Source organism: Battus philenor, unplaced genomic scaffold (genome assembly GCF_028537555.1).
Source record: "Battus philenor isolate CCGP_79_NKW_IND1 unplaced genomic scaffold, ilBatPhil1.0.hap1 SCAF_26, whole genome shotgun sequence".
Classification (NCBI taxonomy): Eukaryota; Metazoa; Arthropoda; class Insecta; order Lepidoptera; family Papilionidae; genus Battus; species Battus philenor.
The window spans coordinates 6,417,736-6,440,423 of record NW_027181689.1 but is presented as its reverse complement, the minus strand read 5'-3'; the positions used below and the strand labels follow the sequence as shown (position 1 = coordinate 6,440,423).

General features: G+C 32.0%; 4 protein-coding genes across 4 annotated transcripts in view; 3 read left to right on the top strand and 1 right to left on the bottom strand.

The window, feature by feature from the left end:
* LOC137925134 (uncharacterized) overlaps nucleotides 1-5,349 on the top strand; it is a 244,851-nt gene extending 239,502 nt beyond the window's left edge. The window contains exons 12-15 of the mRNA XM_068768518.1: nucleotides 585-792; nucleotides 1,646-1,791; nucleotides 2,843-2,965; nucleotides 4,597-5,349. Coding sequence (XP_068624619.1) covers nucleotides 585-792; nucleotides 1,646-1,791; nucleotides 2,843-2,965; nucleotides 4,597-5,349 — 1,230 coding nt within the window. The remainder of the gene's footprint in view (nucleotides 1-584; nucleotides 793-1,645; nucleotides 1,792-2,842; nucleotides 2,966-4,596) is intronic.
* A 4,785-nt stretch (nucleotides 5,350-10,134) lies between these two features.
* LOC137925303 (protein lethal(2)essential for life-like) lies at nucleotides 10,135-10,863 on the bottom strand. Its single transcript, XM_068768745.1, has one exon. It carries the CDS (start codon nucleotides 10,810-10,812, stop codon nucleotides 10,267-10,269), a length of 546 nt encoding a protein of 181 aa, XP_068624846.1. The 5' UTR covers nucleotides 10,813-10,863; the 3' UTR covers nucleotides 10,135-10,266.
* Nucleotides 10,864-15,099: 4,236 nt separating this feature from the next.
* LOC137925285 (protein lethal(2)essential for life-like) lies at nucleotides 15,100-15,797 on the top strand. Its single transcript, XM_068768710.1, has one exon. The coding sequence runs from the start codon at nucleotides 15,170-15,172 to the stop codon at nucleotides 15,698-15,700; it is 531 nt and encodes a 176-aa protein (XP_068624811.1). The 5' UTR covers nucleotides 15,100-15,169; the 3' UTR covers nucleotides 15,701-15,797.
* A 4,944-nt stretch (nucleotides 15,798-20,741) lies between these two features.
* Nucleotides 20,742-21,406, top strand: LOC137925293 (protein lethal(2)essential for life-like). The gene has a single exon (XM_068768719.1). It carries the CDS (start codon nucleotides 20,796-20,798, stop codon nucleotides 21,327-21,329), a length of 534 nt encoding a protein of 177 aa, XP_068624820.1. The 5' UTR covers nucleotides 20,742-20,795; the 3' UTR covers nucleotides 21,330-21,406.
* Nucleotides 21,407-22,688: the final 1,282 nt, after the last annotated feature.

Below are 22,688 nucleotides of genomic sequence, written 5' to 3'. Positions count from 1 at the left end.
TGTATACCCGTTGGTTGTTATACCTCTGTACTTCTGACTCTAGGAATCACCCGAAAGCCTCTGTTCTGATCATTACATTATTTATATCATTAAAAATTAGTACGCGCCATAGAATAACGGGGTCAAATAATAGTCTAAGTCCAAGTTTTCACTCAGGAGTCCTTGCAACCCATCTGATTCAAGGGTACCCGAGAGAACTCGATTAACTACTACTCTCGGGGTCTTATTGATAGAATGATTGGAACACGAAATTATTTGCAACATTAAATCATTAGTTGGACTGGCTGAACTGTCCTGTAAATAGAATTTATCTATCCTAGATATACAGTACTAGTAGACGGTAAAATACCTAGGACGATCACCTACCTACTGGTCTCAACTAATCATATTAAAAATTAAACTCTCTAAAACTATTGTCGTTATGAAAGCACAGGATAAGATGGTATGGAAAGAACTTATTATCGATTTAGTGAAGACTTTTCAAAGATACGATTATTAAAAATGTGGAATCGCATGAGAAGAGGAGAGACAGTACGAAAAGATGTAATTTCAAAGAAAGCTCTAATTTTGATGTCTTGTTTTAGCTTTACAGGTCAGCAGAACTTGCTGAGTGTACGGATTTATGCGTTTGCGAAGTGTCGCTGCAGGTGTCGTGCAAGGTGGCCTGCGTCCCTCGTGCCCCTTGCTCATCTCGACTAGCGCACTACTCCCACGCGGCGCCTGCTTACCAAGCTTATAGGGGAAGATGCTACTGTTACTCCGGTTCCTTTATATGCATGAGACCCAACCCTGGTAAGCAAACTATAAAAAACAATAAATCAGATAAAGACGAATTTTTGGATTACTTTCTAAAATACGTTACTTGCTTATGGATTGATTTCTTTTTGACCTGAAATTAACATGTTTTGCGTACTACGGCGGCATATTTATCGAGACAGCATTTAATTAAAGGTGCAGTTTATGTCAACCGAGCAGATTAGGGAAAAAATAACTAAACTCAATGAAATAAATAAATCGTTACTTTTTATTCGTTATAAAAGAATAGCTGCAAAGTGGATGCGTTATTTTAAATTTCGACCAATATGGTCATCAATCCTTTTGACTTTCTGGCGCGAGTGCAGTTAAAAGATCACTGTAATAACTCTTTCCAAATAAATTACAAAAAAATGTTTAAACGTAAAACCTCATTATGTATTTTTAGCTTTAATTTATGTTTTTATCAATAACCGGAAGATGCATTTAACTCGAAAACAATTTTTATTACATCAAATTCAAAAACGAAAAATCTTTATTAATCGTGCGATAGATTGGATTCTTGTTGAATTCAAATTTGGTGTACAACATGTGCGGACAATAAATGCCTCAACCTCGTCGTTATAAATAATTAAAAAAAAGAATAATAATGTATATTGAATAAACATTTAAATTACATGAAAACGAATACATTTTTTCCCAAGGGGGCTATTTATTTTGATTCCCCACACATCATTCACAGTGTAGTAAGTAACCTCAACAGACAAATGTTCTTTGATGTGTTTTTAAAGATCTATATTGACAACAGAAAGATTCACTGGATTTAACGAGTTTAGATATAGAAAATTTGTTTTAGCATCTAGTATTAACATATTATTTTTACTGAAACTAGGAGAATACAAACTGCCCGAGGGTGTGTATCTCCTGCTCGGCTTTAGCGCAGTGGATGAAGCTTTGCTCCGCCCCCATACCGGCCTCGGGGCAGAGGATGCTGTCAGGCTACTACAGCAATACCTTCACACCGTTCATCCCGATGATGTGAGAACCCATTTATATTATCACTCACAATCTAAATTGTCAAAAAGTTGAATAGGATAATGTACTACTAAAACTACAGCACGTAGAATAGAAGACCGGTCAGGCCTTGAAGTAGTGGAGTTGAAACCTACAAGTTAAACAGACGACTTTAAAGTCATCGCAAAATGCCAAATGCAAGTCGCTTATAATAGTGTAAGCTCGTTGTGAAGTCACGTAACTGTAAAAAATGTATCATTGTGCGATAGACATATTTTGTAACTAATTAGTTATTAGTAAGAAAAAGACCAATATTTAGCCACTTCCGCACATGCAGTGGTAGTCGGGCAACAAAGTTACCGATGTAACATAACTTCTGAAAATGCCCTGTGGAGGGGTGAAACACGTGTTGAGTGATTTGACGGTGGCGGTTGTGTGATTCGCATTGTTTGCCGCATACGCATTTATCAGCGGGCAGGCGGGCGGTGCACTTTGTTGCACGACTACCACTACATGTGCGGAAGTGGCTAAATATTGGTCCTTTTCTTACTTAGGATGGACTTCCGCAAGGTAACGCCTGATACCATTAAATAATTAATTATTAAAATATATATAGACCTATAATATATATAGACCGCGATTCTAAGTCCCCGCTGATGGGTATAACTAAAGACGCACTGACAGCACAGAAATAAGAGTTGTCGTTGTCGTTTGAACAGTCTCAAAACATACATATATAGATATAGAAATTTGTCAAGGACAGATGACCCTGTCAATGTCGTTAGAAGACGCTGAATGCAGGCCGCTTGGAATCGGACGTGCAAAGGCTGACATCATAAAGTTAATGATAAATATTTTCAAATAAAACTGCATAAGACCACCTGAAACAATATAGTAGTATTATAACTTTATGTAAGTAAAATTCATAATTTTAATACACAATATACATAAAATTTTGTCGGACAAATTTTTCATTAATTTTCTGGGTGGGCACAAACTTCAGGCTCTTCTTTCACACAATACCAGGTTAGTGTAGCACATATACAACCTGGGTACTTATCAACGTATATTTCAGACAAACTGCACGCTGACTTTGTTCAACATAAGCAACGAAAACGTGATCATCTCAGCTAGCGTGCCACCGCGACAGCAAGAGATCCTCAAGGGAGCCGGCGAAGATCTATTGGATAAGGAAAAGGTATTTTCGAATGCAAAAGTTACTATGTACTATATAAACAAATGCTGCCCAGCTAGCTGCCCACTATTATAATTCGAACAGTGAAAGTATAGAAACCTAAATAAAACTTCGAAATATCTAAATTAATACATATAAGGTGACTAGTTTTAGGTATGAATGCTTTAAAGATGTCCGCCCACCTTTATAGGTCATACGTCAGCAAGTTTTAAAGCTAGGTTAGAAGTTACATTAATTTATTTTTGGTATTTATAATCACAATTTTGAAAATACTTTTTAACTATGTCACTATAACGTTAAAGATTATTTCTGTGACCATTGACTTTTAAATACGGTGTAACATAAGTTAATTGAAAATAAATGTACTATATATTCACCTCTTAAGGCACCTATTTACTATATTACTATTAATCTCTTCGATGCGACAACAAATGAATTAATGCGTAAAGAGTTGTATCATGAAGAACTGTTGTGTTATAACATAGAGAAAATTTTCATCTCGGCATTACTTTAAAACAAAATGTACATGTTTAATTTTTGTTTTTTTTTATGTGTCAATTTTTTGTACTCGTCTACAGACCGAAAGAAATATACTATCAATAAATTACTGATAATACATTTAAAAATAACCACATGTTTTCTTTATAACAAAATATTAGTGAAATCAATCAAATGAAGCAGATGACACTGCTGGTTTAGTTTTATCTTAGTGATATATCAATCAGTGGCATAATGGGGTGAATTAAATAATGTATGCATTGATTTATTGGTCAACCAGTAAAAGAACTGCCTCATATTAAAAAAGTTCCATTTGAACTACACGGTTGCATTGATCTTTTTGTTATATTACTCGGCATTTCGAGCAGTGGTAGCCCATCGGTGGAGGACTGAGACTTGATAGTAGGTCGCGGGTTTGATTTCAGGGATACAGTCTTATATAATTTACACAGTTTGTGCATTAATTATATGGAATTGCCACTACTCACAAACAAGTTTCCAGAGAATGGGTAGTAGCATCGTCTTCGTGCCATAATACCATACTGCAATCGCCAAACCCCCTGCCAAGCGTGGTGATTATTATATATTACCCCATAGATATCTTTGCAGTGGTCGCCTTATGGGTTGAAACGACCACGCTGAAAGAAGTATAGTATATCTTTATAAATATATAACTTTTATCGATATATGTACAAAGTTAATGTACATCAATTAAAAATTGATAATTATTTTTCTTAGAACGGCATTGAATTGCGTTATATATCTTTTAATTAGCTTTTATTTCTGAACTGACATTTTGTTAAAGTACACGGCTTTCGATTTGTTACATTGGTCAAAAGAGTGAAACTTTTGGGAAAGCTCGGTTGAGTCCATTTTGTAACGCGCTGTCTTTTATACAATGCTACGACAGCTTAGTTAAAATGTAGGATAAATCTTAAACCTAATCCGTTTATTAAAGATTAATGTTTCTAAGGATAGTTTCGATATTCCAAATCAGATGCCGGGTACTAAAATTTATTTATTAAAGCAGTACCGCTATCCAAGTAAACGGACAGACACTAATAAAAACCGGTTTAAATTCAAACCAAAAAACCGTAAATATTATACCTAAGTCCAATCATTTGATTTATTTACAGGAAGCGTGCATCGATGTATTAAAGATCGTCAAATCTCGCATAAACTCGCAACACGAAGACATCTCCTCACATCTTTTGCTCTCCATCTTCAAAATAGCAGAAGTCGACGTGGTCTACCCAACGCCCCCTAGTTCCTCGGCAATCGCCGTCCTGCCCGACATAAATGTTTATATGTTCATAGCTTTTATCGTCTTTATTCAAAATTATAAACATACTTTCCTACTATTTATTACTACCACTTTTCTTAATATCATTTATTGCTTGCCGAATTTATTCAACAATCCTAAAGATTTGAATAATTCATTGAGCATTGTTCCTTTTATTAATAAGAGCCATATTTTCGAAAATCAAATCGACTATATATCTATTTTGAAGAAATACAAAGAATTTAAAGAAGCTAATATATTAACTAATGTAAATTATATGCACAACGCACTTGCTTCTGATTACGCACAAATTGATGTGAACACTAAAAATTATGTAGTTGATGTAAATGATATATATTTAAATAATTATAATGAAACGAAACATATCAATAAAGCTGTGAGTATTACAATATGTACTAATTATAATGAACTTGTTGTGGAAGCAATTATACTTAAATATTTTTCTAGAAATGTGTATTATGAAATTGAATGTACTATTAATGATTCTAAGATGCTTTTTGAGGAATTTCGTTTAGAAAACATCACGTCCTTGTCTTATGGAGCTGTAAAATCAGATAGTTTAGGACTGACTCTAGTAGTAGTATGAAGACTGAGATGATTAACTAAACATATCATAGTTAAGTGTACTTCATTTTATTTTCGACTTAGAACTGGTGCTTGTAGGTCGATCTTAAAGGCTGGGTTTTGTAAATAAGTACTACGCCTTTTACACTGTTAGGAATCTGTTCTAATTTGTTTACTAGTGTAGATATTTGTGCTTTAGATGTGTAAATATCTATTTTTGCTCGACTGCGATAAATACTACAACAATGATTATATCACTCGTATTATATACCTTTACGTCACCTTGCGAAAAAGTAAAAATTGGCAAGTCAGTCTAAAGTCTTATCTCATTTGACTCTAAACGACTTAATTTACTTCCGTAGTCGAGTATCTTTTTTATTTATTTAAATATATGTCTTGATAGCATCCAACTTTGTTTATCGTAAAACATATATAATTGGTTTATATTAAACATTACTTTTTATCTATGATGCGAATATTTATTTACATAAAGGTTGTTTCTAAAATGTATGTCGTGCACAGTACTTTAGGGTCTCAAACGTAGTTCGCTGATAAGTAGAAGCTGACATAGAATTTGCCTTTCCGTTAAGAAACTATATGTTATAAATATATGTGATGACGCATTTAGATGTAACACGCGGGAGCCGTACAGCGATTTTTTTTATTTTTAATCTGCGGCAGATACATATTTTGGTCAATTTCAATATTTATGAACGTTAATTATTCAGGTCATTAAAATTTTAATTTATTTCTACTTTTTGAAATTTATATTATGCGAATAACTCGCTTCAATGTATCGAAGAGATTTTTAAATCATTATCTTTGCTAAAATCGACAAATAAAGAGAGCATTTTTTAAATTGTTGAAAAGAATATGTTATTAAAACTAATGGAATCGCTTTTGCCATTGAATTATTTCAATTCCTATTGTCAATTTCTTCTATTTTTTTTCCCTGAATATCTAAAATAATATAAAAATGAAAAAAAAACTATAAAATAATAATTACGTTGATCAAATCGTACAGAAATATGATTATATGTATTTTTTTCTCCTAGCTACGCTGTTCCCGCGTGAATTAGTTGTAGTTAAGTGTACACGTAGGTAAATGTTTTCCCGAAAAAACGCGACGCGTAAAAGGGTATGTAATGTATTGAAATGGTAAATAATAAAGCTTTAATTTGTAGTACTTGTGTTCTCAAAAGTTTTAACGGTCGTAGCGCAATGTATAGAATATCTTATATGTCGTCTACACGTGCAGACTCTATGTTCACGTAATCTGATTGATATTTTTGATATTTTCAGCTTATCCTTACTTTCAACACTTATGAACAATGGCTAAATTACTCTTGTTATATTATTTAAATCTATGTGTAAGATCGAAAACATATCAAACATTTTTAGAATATAATTAGGTAATTGTTTTAGAAAATTGTTGTTGTCATGAAAATTTATTAATAATATAACTATACTATCATCAACTTAATTAACGTTCTATTTTTTAATAAAATAATTATTAAAGGCATAAGCTAAAATCTGCAAAACGCAAGTGTTAATGTATTTTTTTTTAATAATGGTATACACAAGGTGCCTGCCCGTACACATCAATAAAATGCGTCATGATTTAATATTTTATATTTAAATTTTTTTTTTCAATTTATTTACAAGAAACATAATAATCAAACTCTTTTATTATTCTATGGTACACGTAGTATAGTATACGTATAGTAACAAAAATATGTTAAATAACATTACATCAATCTTCCTTGAAGATTTTTCATTTAAAAATACTTTAAAAAAATGTCCAATTTTCGATCTCGATTAATTAAAAGCATTTTTAAACAAATCTCATGAATATGCAAAGCTTTAGTTACTGTATTGAGCTTAAATTTATTTATTGCGTGTTTATGAGATGGTTTGGTGGAAGAAAATTATTTGGTCTACGACACAATGTTTTATTTATTACAGCACCATCTAGCAATACATTATAAAAACTATGATTGTCAGCGTTTGTAAAATTTACTAATAGAGGGCGTTACTATCTCAGCAAACAAAATATAATTTTACATCATTACTATACAACAGATAAAATGATAAAAGTTTAATTTTAAAAATAGAATATAATGGATTACCGAGTGTTACCATTTGTTTTCTTTTTTTTAATGCAGGTTCTTTTCAACCTTACATTTTTTGGTTTATTTTTAATACTATGTAAAATAAAACACTATAAAATTTGCAAAATTGATTCTAACGATACATATCAATGAAGCTCAATTTTATACTTATTGTATGTTTAGCATTAGATGTTGCAAAGCAAGATGGCGTAAAACCTTATGTAGCCTAGAATTTAGAATGTATACATAGATGTACTAATAAAATAAGAAATATAGGCAAATTGTTTAAAAATATATAAATTTACGTAGCACTAACAGTTAACGTAATATTCTTTAATGCTTAGATGTTATATAGTTTATTGTATACAATTTAATAATATAAATTGTTCGAGGTGTAAATAGTAAAAAAATATGCATTTAAAACACCACTACGTCCTGAAATTTCTTTAAACACGTACTAAATTAGACGTTAATATCAAATTGGTTTTGTTTTATGAAACCAACGGTAATAAGTACAAAATTAAACGAATGATTACAAAGGTCTATAATTAAATTTGGATGTGTTAAGGGCATGGTTATGATTTTGTTTATTGTTTATTTAAATGATTTATGAAAAACAAACCTCTTTTTTAAATAAGGAATTGATTTACCTATTTACTATTTACATCTCACAATGATTAAAACAAACTTCTATATTTAATTAAATACCATCGGTTAACATACCTTACATAAAATAATTATTAAATCAGTGCATATATTATCTGCGCCTTTTTTATGCTATTGGCGATTTTAAGAAATTGAACATCATAAGAATTAATTAATTAATCATTGTACAATATTACTGCATAAAAATCTTGATTTTTTCTGCTTACATAAATTGCGTAAAAAATATAATTATACTTAATTTACCAAAAATTCTTATAAATCCTAACAATGAAAAACACAAAATCACAGTTATTTAAAAAAAAATCTGCGAAGGATTTAAAACATTTAATATTTATCATAGAACTAATGTATTTTTTTACAGAGTGTAATTTATTGTATTTATATTATTTGTGTTTGATTTTTATGTTCTTTCTTATTTGTGTTATTCCAAACTGTTGCAGCGTAGAATATATTTGTACGTCAATACTCTTTAAACAAACCTTAGGGTTAATTTAATATCGGTTTGGAAAAACTGAATATACGCAAGACTTTCTATAAAACTTCATGTGCACAATCATGCTTAGTTAAGTAATATTAAAATGATCTGAAATTGTTGTTTATTAATACAATTTAATATTATATATTCCGTATAACCAATCAGGGTAAGTTTTACTCTTTATTCATATGATCTCAAACTTTATAATGATAAATAGTATTAAAGATTTGTTTAATAATTCAAAAGAAAAATATATAATCATAAAAGCAATGCATTCACTTTCAAAAATATTTATTGTAATCGTATTAATATTTTAAAAAGCACTCGAATAAATCAATATTTTTTTAAATGAAAAACCTCAAGATTTTTCTAATAATTAAAATTATATTATTAAACTTATAAATTTCCAAATCGATATTGAAAAAAAATAATATATTTAAATTGTGAATACACAGCACTGTAGTGATAGGCGTAACTGAGCTTTTAAACAATAAATTGTTTTATACACTATTATGACATACATATAATATATTATATTATTTACCCACCGTCTCCTCCGAGGTGGTTCTGTCGTCGTTTTGTTGTAGCTAATTAAACAGATTCGTATAAAATTATTGTTCGTTTAATTTTTTATTACCTGTCTTCTTTTATTAGCATTCCTCATGTGGCCCAAACTGATTTTTGTGGGTGCCATTACATTACAAAATTTTATTTAAACAAAAGCCTAAGTTACTCCTTATTACATCTACTACCTGCCAATATAAGTCTCGTAAAAATCGATCCAGGCATTTCAGAGGTTAGGCGAAACAAATAGGCAAAAAAATTAAAAATATATATAAATTTGCTATATGCACTGTATTTATAATCATATACGTGTAGTAAAAGCGGTTATTTTAATATTACAAACAGACGCTCCAACTTTATTTATTCACAGTATACTAATAATAAACATCTATATAATTTCCAAATCGGCGTTTGCTTTCATATTTATAAAAAAAAAATCCAATTATTTTATACTATTTGCCCTGAATAATCATAAAACCTGTAAATGCCTTCGCCGTTTTATAAATTTTTAAAACTGGAATTTTCTCATTTTTGTTCATAATAACTGTGAGGTACCAAACATTTAAGGTTGGAATATTAAAACTGTCCAACTACAGATGAAATCTTTTGTTAGTTTTATTCCTTTTAACAGCCGTATATTTAAAAATACATATACATACAACTAAGCAATCTAACCTCCGTGCATCAGTGATAAACACTTATGTTATAATGTAAATTATAACTTACATGAATTAAAAATTGCTCTACATTAAAGAGGTGAAAAGTTTTTGTATATAGACAATATATTTATTAAATTCATAATTTAAAATACAACTGTGCTTAAGTTTTCGTTTAAAGAAATCCTCATGCTAAGAGTTTTACTATATATAATAAGTATAAGTAACTTTTGTAATTAAAAATTACTAAATTATAAGTGAAACTTTGATTTTCAAAACCTAGTTGTATAGACTACATACTGTTCTACACTCAATAGTAGAATAATAAAAGACAATTAAAAGAACACAAAATTTATTGTTCACAAGATTATGATGACCAGCACAAAAAAATCAGTCTTAAAATATACGACATCAATCTTTGGAAATGCAACAGTTGAAAAAAATACACTTAAACCTAAACTTAAAACTTATTCTTTCTTATCACTGGTACCTTCATTCTGATCTTTTATTTCCTTGCGAACGGGACCGGTTTGTGTTATTGGGACTTTCCTTTCACCTTTGATCGATTCTGGAACCTTGCGTGGTATGGTAATGGACAACACTCCATCCGACGAAAGCTTTGATTCCACCGTTTCTGGTAATGAGCCTTCGGGTAGTGCATATTTTCTTACAAACTGGCGAGAAACAAATCCATGTTCATCCTTTTTCTCCTCGTGTTTCCCTTCTACAACGACGTAACCATCGGCAGTCTTCACGGTTATTTCTTCGGGAGCAAAATGCTGCACGTCTAAGTTGATCTGCAATTTGTCAGCGTCGGCTTTGATACTTGAACCAAAGTCCCTTGCTGATGCTGCAACATGACGCCATGGTCTATAGTATTCCCTAGAAAGCAACGGACCAGTTGCGACCGATAGAAGGTCATCGGGAGTCAGAGCTAACCCGAAATGTTGATCTACCAGTCGACGAGGGCGTCCGAAGAATCTGTCGTCGAACAAATATGGCAAAAGAGACATTTTTCTTGAGGATTATACGTTTAATCGCACTTGAAAAGTACACTTGCTTGGTATGACTTATAATGACGTCTCGGCCCGGCGAACCCTTTTTATATACGCCACAGCGCCATCTAGTACCGAGTAGATAATTCTAGAAACAGATAAAAACAGCAGAGTTTTTTAAATTCGGGGCCCGCATTCAAACTTTACTCAATGTAATTTTTAGACAATTTATTTATTAACTATTTTTATAATTTTTTAATGGCGGACTTTAGGAATTCTCTACCAAACCACCAAATTTAACCAGCTTTCATATTATATTCTCAAATTTTACTAAATAATTACAAAAAACGTATAATAAATATATTACCACCAATTTGTACTATATAATAGAAATATTATCAAAATAAATGGGAGGATTTTGTAAATGATGTACACAATAAAAAATAATACCAATTATTATACTTACTTATATTATTCTATTAAATCTTTGTAATTTTTATATCAATAAGAGAAAAAAATTCCGATATTTAAAAAAAAACACACTCTTGCAAGTTGTTCAAGCGAGAAGCATGGTGGACATCGATGCTATATCAGTCTTAATATTTGACTTGAGTTATTTTATTATGACGAGATAAGTAATTAAATATTAAAATTTTGCGAAGAAGATGATGGATATTAAAAAGTAATATAAACCGTACGAGGTAATTATGAAATTATTTTAATGGAGACTTCAGGTAATTTAGGCAACGCATAAATGTGTTGCCGAAGCAAAATCCTTTTGCGCTTGCAAAACAAGTTAAGCACTTTATCCATTCATATGGATTTATGATTGTTTGTTGAGATTTGCCATGCGTAAGAACGTGACTTTAGTAATTGTCATCATATTAAAAAAATTAAGCAGTGTGAAGCATGAGCGAACCTTCAGTTAAGCACCCCTGCAATGTCATGACAAGGTCGGTGTCGTTGTCCTTTCGCGAAGCGTCTAGAAGCGAACTAGAATAATCGCCATATTTATGCGGTGGAGTACATTCTCGAAGCTTCGGGTAGGTCATGTGCGCAAAACGCCCGTCATTTTTAACGTAAACATTTTACATAGTAAATTATTAACTATTTTCAACTACATTTCTATAACAAAAGTTATTTCAATGCTCAAAAGCTGTATATGACTGTTGTTTTATTGATATTTGATTGTTTATATCAAGAATATATTTTTTGTAATGAACCTTAGTACTTTACTTGTATGTTTAAATAAATATTATTATTTTTATATATTTATTATAAGTATTAATTGCCTTACATCTTTAAAAAATCAATCCTTTGAATAGCAATTAATAATAATATGTTCCTGAAAATGAATTTTGAATAACAATGAATATGTTGTTTTATTTAATCAATGCTTGTTTTAGACAAACCTAACACGGTGACCAATGCCATATTAATTAGTAAGGATTTTAAGTGATGAAATAACTGAATTATATTGTGCCGACATTCTTTTTATGTAATTACTGGGTCTTGATGTTTTTTTTTCTATGTACTTCCCACCTATTAATTTATTATAATACAAATAAAAAATATTCAAAAATGTACTGTACCTAAAAGCAGTAACATTTACCACAACGTAAATCATATCATATAAGATTTTTTTACAATGATTTGGAAATACAAATTCTAGATGTATATATAGTGTACAATGTGATTGATTATTGATGTAACAACTTTTAAAGAGATGAATATAAACAAAGCTTTACACCTTTTTCCGATCACTCTGTATCAAGTGATAACTCTAAACGTCACATTATTTTTTTTTCTATTGGATTACGTTATTTATTATTATAAAGAAGATTAATTTGTGGGTGGGTTGTCGAAGTTATTTTAGGCCATAGACACCCACTGCAGGGCATTGGTCTCCTCCAAAAACATCTATTGGGCGATTTACAATAATTGCCACGCTTTGCTGGCGGGTTGGTGATCGCAGTGTGGTATTACGTAGAAGACGCTGCTGATGATGATTCTCTAGATTCTAGAATCTGGAAACTTGTTTGTAAGCAGGGCCAACCTTATATAATTACTCCACAAAATGTGAATTATATAAGATTGTATCCAGGGATCGAACGATCGCTGTTAATAGATGGTGATGGGGTGTATCATACATTAATTAAAAGCAAATAAGATTTAATTTTATGCCTAAAGTCAATTAACCTATATATTTGTCACTGTGATTGTAGTTCAAAAAAATATAAGGATTATACATTATAGTTTAAGAGCATAAAAACACGCTGTGGTACCACATATAATTTTTCACCTCTCGCAATAATTCTCGTTACGAAATTTTGTTCTATACAAAGTATTGATTAGTTATTCTGGAATATTGGTCACAGCCCTCTTCCATTGCGCATGCGTTGGATAAGTAAAAGGGAAAGTAATTGTTCTATAATGCCTTGGTAGTAATACGTATTTTATCAAAAGCAAAAGAAATAAATACATACATTGTTAAATTACTGCAGGTACATGGTTAAAGACCGCTCCTGTTTAATCATTACTTGAATTGATATTTGGTAACCTATGCCTTGCATTGGGCGTTTATCGGCTAAGCTTGGAGTCATGTTGAAATCATTTGGTAGTAATGAAAAAAATTTTTAGCCTAGGATAAAAACACCTTTATTTCTTACAGAATAAAAATTATATTTGACCTAACATGTTTTGATGTTTGTAAAAAATATGGTTTTACGTTTACATAAATATTACAAACTTCCGATCGAATTGAAGCATTGACTTAGTAAAAATGGTTACGGTAATTATCAAGACATGTGTAATATTTTCCCTTAAAGTTATTATCATTTATTAAATTCATTAAAATTCCACGTTTTAATAGTACCATATCAATGTTATTTCAAATTAATACTATTCCCGTTAAAAACATCTGGAAACTTCGAGAGCTTTAAAAACAAATCACGCAATGAGTCAATGTGATGCATTGTTTATGAGAGAGAGAGGAGTGGGACAAGTCTCGAAATTTCTTTATACGCTTTTGTAATTGGTGATAAATAATTTTTCTTTTGATTACTTTTTTTATAATTTTTAAATTTTGCAAATGGAATGTAAAATATCTCGTTAATTGGTGTCATTACGAGTCTTTCAACACAAATAAAAATTCATTAAACAGCAAACGTTACACACTTAAGATAAAAGCAAATTTTCGGTTAAAAACATTGTTATAAAATTAGGAATAAAACGCAGCATTACCATTATTTGTTATTATTACAAGATATGTACAATAATGTCTGGTTTAGTCAGTGTGGTTAAATTAAATTTAATTTAAAGTCTGTATTTTACTTTGTGTTGTTACTATGCTAAAAGTTATAAGAACACTCCTTATTTAAAGCGTATTCAAAAAAAACTATTCGAAGTTATGATCCAATTCTAGAATAATTACCGTGAATGAGGACATCATTTAGTCACGCAACAATCAAGCAATTGAATGTATAATACACAAAAAAATGTGCCTTGCAACTATACACCTTTTACAATACAGACAGTACATAAACATGACGGAACATTCTAGAATCTTCACGTAATTAAAGCCAGTGTTGATTAATATTTCGATTCTTTAATAATAATATGGGAATTCCAATTTAATTATGATGAACGCTCTTGTCAATTATTAATATTTATGTGTTTTTTTAATTATTTCGTAATAACCATAATAAAAATAATTATTAACTATAGCAACACGTGAGTAATTTATTTCTATTTTATTATGTAAAGGATTTCATCCACAATGAACCTGTTGTTAATCCTGTAAAATTACAAATATACTACTTATAAATCAAATTTGCCTTTACCCACCTCCCTAATGACCCCAATAATATACGACATATTGTAATTTCTTATAAAATAATTGACAATATTGGACAATGAAATATTTCAGTCTAATCTTAAAACACATGTTTTTAAAGTAATGGTACGGTATTTAAGTGAAATGAATTAACAAATATTAAAAAAATATATATTAAGGTTTTGTAATATAACTCATGAAAGAAAATATACTATGAATAACACAATATGTCAATTTAAAACAAGATATCGAACAATATTTGTGTATTTCCAACAAAAAACCTGCAATTATTTGTGTACATTCTCAAAGCCGGCCGGCATTTTACAATGTCAGTGTGTACGTGAGCTCCGTCTTGTTTACTGATACGTCGATACGTCGTGTTCGAGAAACTTCTACCTGTTACTAGATGGCGGTGTTCGTCGCGTATATAAACGGACGCGGCGGGCGCTCTGACATGAATTTGAAGCGAACAAGCGAATCGTGAGTGTTCCGAGAAGTACAAAGTGATTTATTCCACAAGCAAAAATACTGTGAGTGAAAATGTCACTGCTACCGTACGTTTTTGGTTGGGAACAACCCAGTCGTCTCCTGGATCAAGATTTTGGGTTGGCGTTGACTCCAGATGACTTGCTAACTGCTGCCGTCAGTCCTCTGCTATCGAGAGACTATTATCGGCCCTGGAGGCAGCTGGCTGCCGCCGCACGGGACCTCGGTTCAAGCATCAAAGCGGACAAGGATAAGTTCCAAGTTAATTTGGACGTTCAACATTTCGCGCCGGAAGAAATAACGGTGAAGACGGCTGACGGTTACATCGTCGTCGAGGGGAAACACGAGGAAAAGAAAGATGAGCATGGCTACATTTCCCGTCAGTTCGTGCGCCGGTACGCATTGCCTGAAGGCTGTCGCCCCGAGACTGTTGAATCTAGACTCTCATCTGACGGCGTACTGACTGTAGTGGCTCCTAGACAAGTGCAAGCCGCTCTAAAGGACGAGAGAGCTGTTCCAATCCAGCAAACCGGACCCGTGCGAAAGGAAATTAAGGATGCCACTCAAGAAGAGGCCAAGAAGTAAATCTCGTTCATCACTACCGTTCTCGTTTATAAGTAAGACTGATTATTTATTTTCATTGGTTTGTAAAATTCAATAAAAAGCACATTTCTTTCAAAAACTCGTTTTATTTTCTTACCTTTACGCGCACTTACATATTATATAGAATAACTTACTATATAATAATTAAAATTTTAATTTCATTTGATGTTTATAAAAGTTATACCAAAAAAACTGTGATTATACATATCTTACATTCTTTTTTTTTAGTTTTGTAATTTATAGTGTTAATTTGTGAACATTTACTCTCGTATAGTAAACATAAACTTCTTTAATGCCATTTCCCATTTTAAGCCATGGAAATTCTGACTAGTGCAAACATAAAAAATACAAACTATAAGGTACTGTAAAGACTAAGTGGGCATATTTATTACGTTAATTGTACAGTAATCTTATTTTTCCTTTAATAATAACTTTTCTAATAATAAACTGATCACTACCATCTTAAGATGCTTAAATATCAGGGCAAAAACTGAAGTACAGAAATGAATATTTACAATTAAGTAATTTATGATTGTTTATTTGAACTGGACTTATTTGGACGAACTTTCTAGATGAAATATTTCTAGAAGACTACCACAAATTTAGGTGCCATAAGTTTAAAGCTAAAAATGTTGTATACGACCGAATTTTCATGTGTAGGGCATATTGTAACTTACCAAAATAAAGTTAATTTTTACGTCATACAACAAAAATTTTTCTGAAATAAAATTTACAGTTCTAAATATGATTAAAGAATATTTAATTATACGTAGAAATTAGGACAGGGGGGCGTAAAGAGAAAGCCTGCAAGTCGGGTTATTTGCCTGTACTAAGCCGATCTGTAGAAGCAACTTATGACTGGACTGATGTTTTGTAGCTTGCAGAAAAATTTTTTTTAAAATACAAATAATCGGTGATAGCTGGTATTTACGTACTTCTTAATAAATTATCTACACGATGTTGTTACCAGCCTTGTAATCTTTTCCATCTTGGGGTTAAAGCCCCCTCTCAAGGAGAAGATGCTAGATGTAAACCTTACAAAGACACGGTGTGCACTTGATTTTTAAACCATTTTGGGAACCACAACTTTGCGATTATTACTGCGGTGCAAATTTGCACCTTTTTAATGATTACAAATTTACTCCTGCGGATCCGTAAACAATGAACCGGGACGTAGGCGTACTTGAGCTGAAAGACGGGTGAATTATGTCGCGGAGCCACAAGTACACGTCCTTCTTCAAACGTCTGTTATCAGGGTTACTTACTTACTCCGATGGCTGAGTGACCCAAAGTGGGTCTTGGCCTCCGAAGCGAGAGACTTCTACTTTCCTCTATCTTGCGCCATCGTCTGCTATTGGTTGACATTCAATTCGCGCAAGTCTGCCTCAACGCGATCGATCCAGCGATACCTGGGTCTACCCACTGGTCTTCGACCCCTCGGTTTTTCCAGGTACGTTACCTACACGCTCCGATCCAATACCATTCGCTCCAAGTAACCAAGCCAGCGGATTCGTTGAGCTTCATATTCGCCAATGATATTTGGCTGTGCTACTAAAGTCTCAATTTCGGCATTCTTTCGGAGCCTCCAAGATCAGTCTTGATTTCTCGCTGGTCCCAAGATCTTCCGCATGATTTTGCGTTCCGTCACTAGCTAGTCTAGTAGCTAGTCTACTAGTCACTAGCTTCACAGCCATACATCAATATTGGTCTTCTTACAGTTTTGTAGATACGGACTTTTGTACTTCTGCTTAGGAGCCTAGACACCAGAACCTTGTGAAGTGCTGCACTGCATCTCAGCGAGTTCTGGATACGGATATCGATCTCCTCTTCTCTGGTGTTGTCATCCGTTATGGTGCAGCCTAGATACCGGAACTTCGCCACTCCCGCTATTTCATTCAGCGTTTCCAACACGAAGGTCATCTCGTTTAACACGCTTATTCTTGTATCGTTTCATGTGGAGGTACTCGGTTTTTTTAGTATTGATCTTGAGACCCACCTTAGTGGCTTCCTCTTCAAGTGCTTTAGCGAACTCCTGGATTTCGTTGTTGTTCTGCGTACCCTATAACCATATAACCATATAACGTTATCAGGGTTATAACTTTAAAACCCTGTCAGCAGTGAGCTGGCGTAGTGATAACACGGGTCAACATGAAATTTGACTTTGATTGCAAAGCATTAAATTTCGGTAGTTTAGGTCGTAATAAGACGGAAAAAAAATATATGGCATGAAAAACTTTCTTTTGTGCTTAGAAGACTGATTGAACGAAATTTTTAAAAATCTCGGATTTTAATTTTTGATTGAAAATAAAACTATTGAAATAAAAATGTTTATTATTTTTATTAAGTTTTACTATCAAATTAGCTTACAGAAAAGTGGAAAATAACTTAAAAGTGCACACTTTTACTTTTTCTTTTATGTTCATAGCTACTTTCTCTCAATAAACCCCAAATATAGTCGCCCATCATGTTTTCATTGTATTGGCCTTGATCTTAACATCATCAAGCAAATTCCACTGTTTTAACCGAGAGCCTAGAAGCTCTGCTTTATTTTTTTGGCAAATTTAAATCTCTAATTAGATCGTTAAAATCTTCTGAAGTAATGAGATAGTGTTTTGGTTGTTCAGGTGTAGGCAAAAACTCCTTATCGGAATTACTTTTATAAGAACTAAAAGATGAGCTACTTTTCTGCGATAATTTTTTTGGTGGCTCAGGTACTGGTCGTGTCAGGTCGTCAGCAATTGGAGCAGAAGAAGATTCGAGGTCAGGATATTCAATAGGTTTTGCATTTTTACCTCTACGTCTTTTACTCGGATTCACCATACAAAAGTAGCAGTCAGTAATATGGTCTTTTGGTTCTCGCCAAATCCTTGGTATTGCAAATTTCATAGACCTTTTCTCACCTCGATACCAAAATAAAAATACAAAAATTAAGATTAATATGTCTATTATTTTGGATTCATCGTTTAATTAAATAAAAATTGCTTACCTTCCAAACACCTTTTACAATAACTACAAGCAACATGTGGAGCCCATGGCTTATCTTGATTCCGTACAGGACAGTCAAAATATGCTTCATAGGCTTCACAGAGAACGTGAGATGTCTTTAGTTCATATTTCACGTCTCGAACTTTAATAAATTGACCACATATAAAACAAAATGCATCAGCATCGTATTTGCACTTTCGTGACGACATTTTAAGTTATTCTGGGCTTGTAAATAACACCTGATGGTTGTTTATCACTCGGGTGCCATCTAGCGGCACAGTGTAAACGTTAATACCCCACTCTCACCGCGCGGTCTTTTTAAAAATATTAAAATCAATTAAAATTTATGAAAAAATTGAAAAATGAGTATTATTATTATAACTATCACAAAAGCAAACTTTATACCGAAAAAAGGTATTTTCTCTTCGTTTTTGTGCATAACTAACTGGAAAATAATAGTATAAATTTTAGGACAAAGAACGAAAATTTTTTTGTTGAGTCGTGTAATTAGTCCACCACAAAGCTATACGAGATTAGCGGGCGGAGGTGATTTACCACCCAAGCACTTTAGAAAAGAAAATGATAGCTAGGATAAATCTAGATAGTGTATTCATATATGTACAAAAAATATTTACAAGTTACACGACCCTAACACGACTGCAGTAACCACATTACGTCCGAATGACCAAGAATGTATAAAAATGAAATTATTGTCACCATAGTGTAAAAACCTTATATCAAAATAATTCCTGTTTAGCAAAATGTTCCCTCACAAAAGGCTTTGTAATGCAAAATTTATGGCAGAATCACGTTTATATTTCTGGACTAATAATTTCACTAGTTACTACTTTTTAAATCAAATTAAATCGGTATAAAGCATGTTTTTTACGATAAGTATATAAAAACAACAGGATTAAATATAAGAAAATTTATATAAAAAAATGTTTTGTTAAACTTAAAATATGTTTTTTTACACAAACACAGTTCTTACAGACTCCGTTAAAGATGATCATAAAAGTGTGAGTCCGCATGCTCGTCGGAGCAATAGAATAAAAATTTGACCGTTATCTTTAGTGATATGTTAAAACCTCTATTATAAATATGACAGTACATTTGACAATGTCAATTAAAACTCGTGGCTAGCTAGATTTTCAGAAAACTCTACGTTATTTAATTAAAATTTGTTTAATATTACAATGCCAAAACTCCATAGCAAATTTTCAAAATAAATTATTAGTACAAAAATGTTTTTAAATCCATTTAAAAATACCGTAATTCGGCCAAAATTGTACCCATGGGTAAGATATACGAGAGGCATAAGGCCACAAATCAAAATTGCTAAAGAAAAATTTCAAATCAGTTTAGATTTGCATCAGTTTAAAAAAGATGAAATACGTGTAAAGGCAGTCCCAGATTATGTTATTATAGAAGGAAAGCTAGAAAGAAAAACAAAACGAGGTGAAGTGGTGAAACAGTTTGTAAGGAAGTTCAGATTACCAGAAGGTTGTTGTCCAAGCACCATAAAATCCGAACTTTCTTCAGATGGAGTCCTCACTATAACTGCTCCGAGGAAGACGTACGATACAAATTTCCCGTGTGAAACTGTCATCCCTATTAGCTATACAGAGCCGAGTAAAGATAAAAATGAATCCATTATATCAATTTCGGAAACTACTACAACAAAAATTAAAGACACAAAGACTACATCAAAGGAGAAAGGAGATACTGCAAATTCTAAAATTGATGATAAAACGAAAAAATAAGTTTATTAATATATTCTTGTGACATGGTTACAGTGTATCATTTAATTAATATTATAAGTAACACGATCATACAAATAATGATTCACGTGACAAAAATAACCCAATCTCGCGTTCTAGATAATTATAGCGACGAAAACATTGCATCAAAATCAAAATAAACAACTGACGTTGCGTCGAGAATATTCCTGACACTAGAATAGTCTGCACGCTTCACGTATGCTCCATATAGTGCGTTTGTTACATTGCCAGAAAGTATATAAGGGTAGCCGACGCGAAATGTTTCAGTACGAACGTGAACGCGACGGATAGCACTCCAGTAATATACAAATATGGCGCTCCTTCCATACTTTTTCGACTACGATTTGCCACATTGGCCACGCCGTCTTCTAGATCAGAACTTCGGATTGACTCTGAGCCCACAAGACTTGTTGTCTTCAAAGATTAGTCCTCTCATCCCACGCTACAGATGGTGGTGGCCTCACCAAGAAGAATCATCAATCAAGTTCGACAAAGACAAATGGCAGATTAGTGTCGACGTTCAGCATTTCGCACCTGATGAAATAACAGTCAAGACAGCGAATGGTTTCATCGTCATTGAGGGAAAACATGAGGAAAAAAAGGATGAGCATGGATATATATCTAGACAATTTGTTAGACGTTTTAAATTACCAGATGATATTAATCCAGAAGGTATAGAGTCTAGACTTTCCTCGGATGGCGTTTTAACTGTTATTGCACCAGCTAAAGAGAATTTGTTAAAGGGTGAACGTGTTGTTCCCATATCACACACAGGCCCAATAAGAAAAGAGATCCAGGAGAACCCTCCTCAATTGGAAAAAGAAAAGGAAGAACAGACTAATTGAATTAAAAAGTTTTCTTCTTCTCAACGACTTTATGAGACTATTACGAGACTGTTAATGTTTGTGCTTTTAAATTTTAATAAATAAATCAATGAGTTTTACTATTTATCATTATTGCCAGAAGGTGGTGAAGAAAGCATTGAAGTCATGTGAACTGTCAATTTTTGAACTCGATTTATTTAAGTGATCATCACAAAATTTTAAGCAGGTTGTAATTTGTGACTTTTATGTACATTGGTTCATCATAAATAAAACAAGTTTTTTATAGTCATTTTATTTCGTTGAGAACTTGGAATATACACTTAGATAACTCTTAAAATTCTGTTAATTACAAAAGAAAAATGAACACTTGAGTGACTTCTTAAAAACTATATTCATTTTTAATAGTGAAATTGTTGTTACGTTTAAATTTTATTTTATTAAAAAAGAACAGGATAACATAGCAACATCTTTATGGAGTGGAATATAACTGCAACAAGATAACGTCCTAAAAATCGTCGTATCTTAAGATTATTTAATTCACAAGGTACGGTACAGGGTGAAGTATATTAAGGTCCGTAGATTTCATTTGAGCTCCTGTACCAAAATATTATTTTAACTTTCAATAATCTCCAAAAGAAAGTCACGTCTGCCTTATTTTCGTAATTCTGGGTTTCTTCCTTTTGATCCATTAACCATTTTGTAGAAAATTATATACGTCGTATTTGAAGTAATTATAAGTTTCTGTTATTAAAACTCTAAATATCTGTTCAACATAATTTAGAGTTTATGTTACGACCATTTAAAAAGACTAATATATTAAGAATATTGCAAAATATCTTATAGCTTTATAAAAACCAGTTTCAATAGCTAACTAATAGATTCCGATCGTAAACCTTTAAGAACTTGTTTTTGTTATCCTTGTTTTGTTTGAAAAGGTACCTTTTTGATACTGACGTGTAATTTTATTATTATAACAGTAAATAACACACTATCATACAGCAATTACCCGAGATTGGAATATGTATTCCCTCCCAGAACATAAATAATATTCCTTATTACTTTTATAAGTTTTTTTTTGTCAATAAGGATCAGGTACTTCACGATATGTGTACTTAGTTTGGCCATAAACAATATTTCTTTTAAAAAAACATGATAATCATTTTAAATTCGGAATTACCCATTCTATTTAAAATTTACTCGTTATTGCGCCTAATATGTGTTTAATTATTTTGTAATATTAAAGTACCCCAAAAAATTGGTAGACAGAAATTTTGCCAATATGTATGCGTGACTCAATTAATAGCTGACATCAACGTTTAAAGGACTGTACTAAAGCCAACATATAATTTTGGTAGTATATTAATGCACAATTCACATACT

Bases quoted from the DNA above. Each gene is read 5' to 3' on its own strand.
- LOC137925303 (XM_068768745.1), bottom strand. From the start codon at position 10,812: ATGTCTCTTTTGCCATATTTGTTCGACGACAGATTCTTCGGACGCCCT.
- LOC137925285 (XM_068768710.1), top strand. From the start codon at position 15,170: ATGTCACTGCTACCGTACGTTTTTGGTTGGGAACAACCCAGTCGTCTC.
- LOC137925293 (XM_068768719.1), top strand. From the start codon at position 20,796: ATGGCGCTCCTTCCATACTTTTTCGACTACGATTTGCCACATTGGCCA.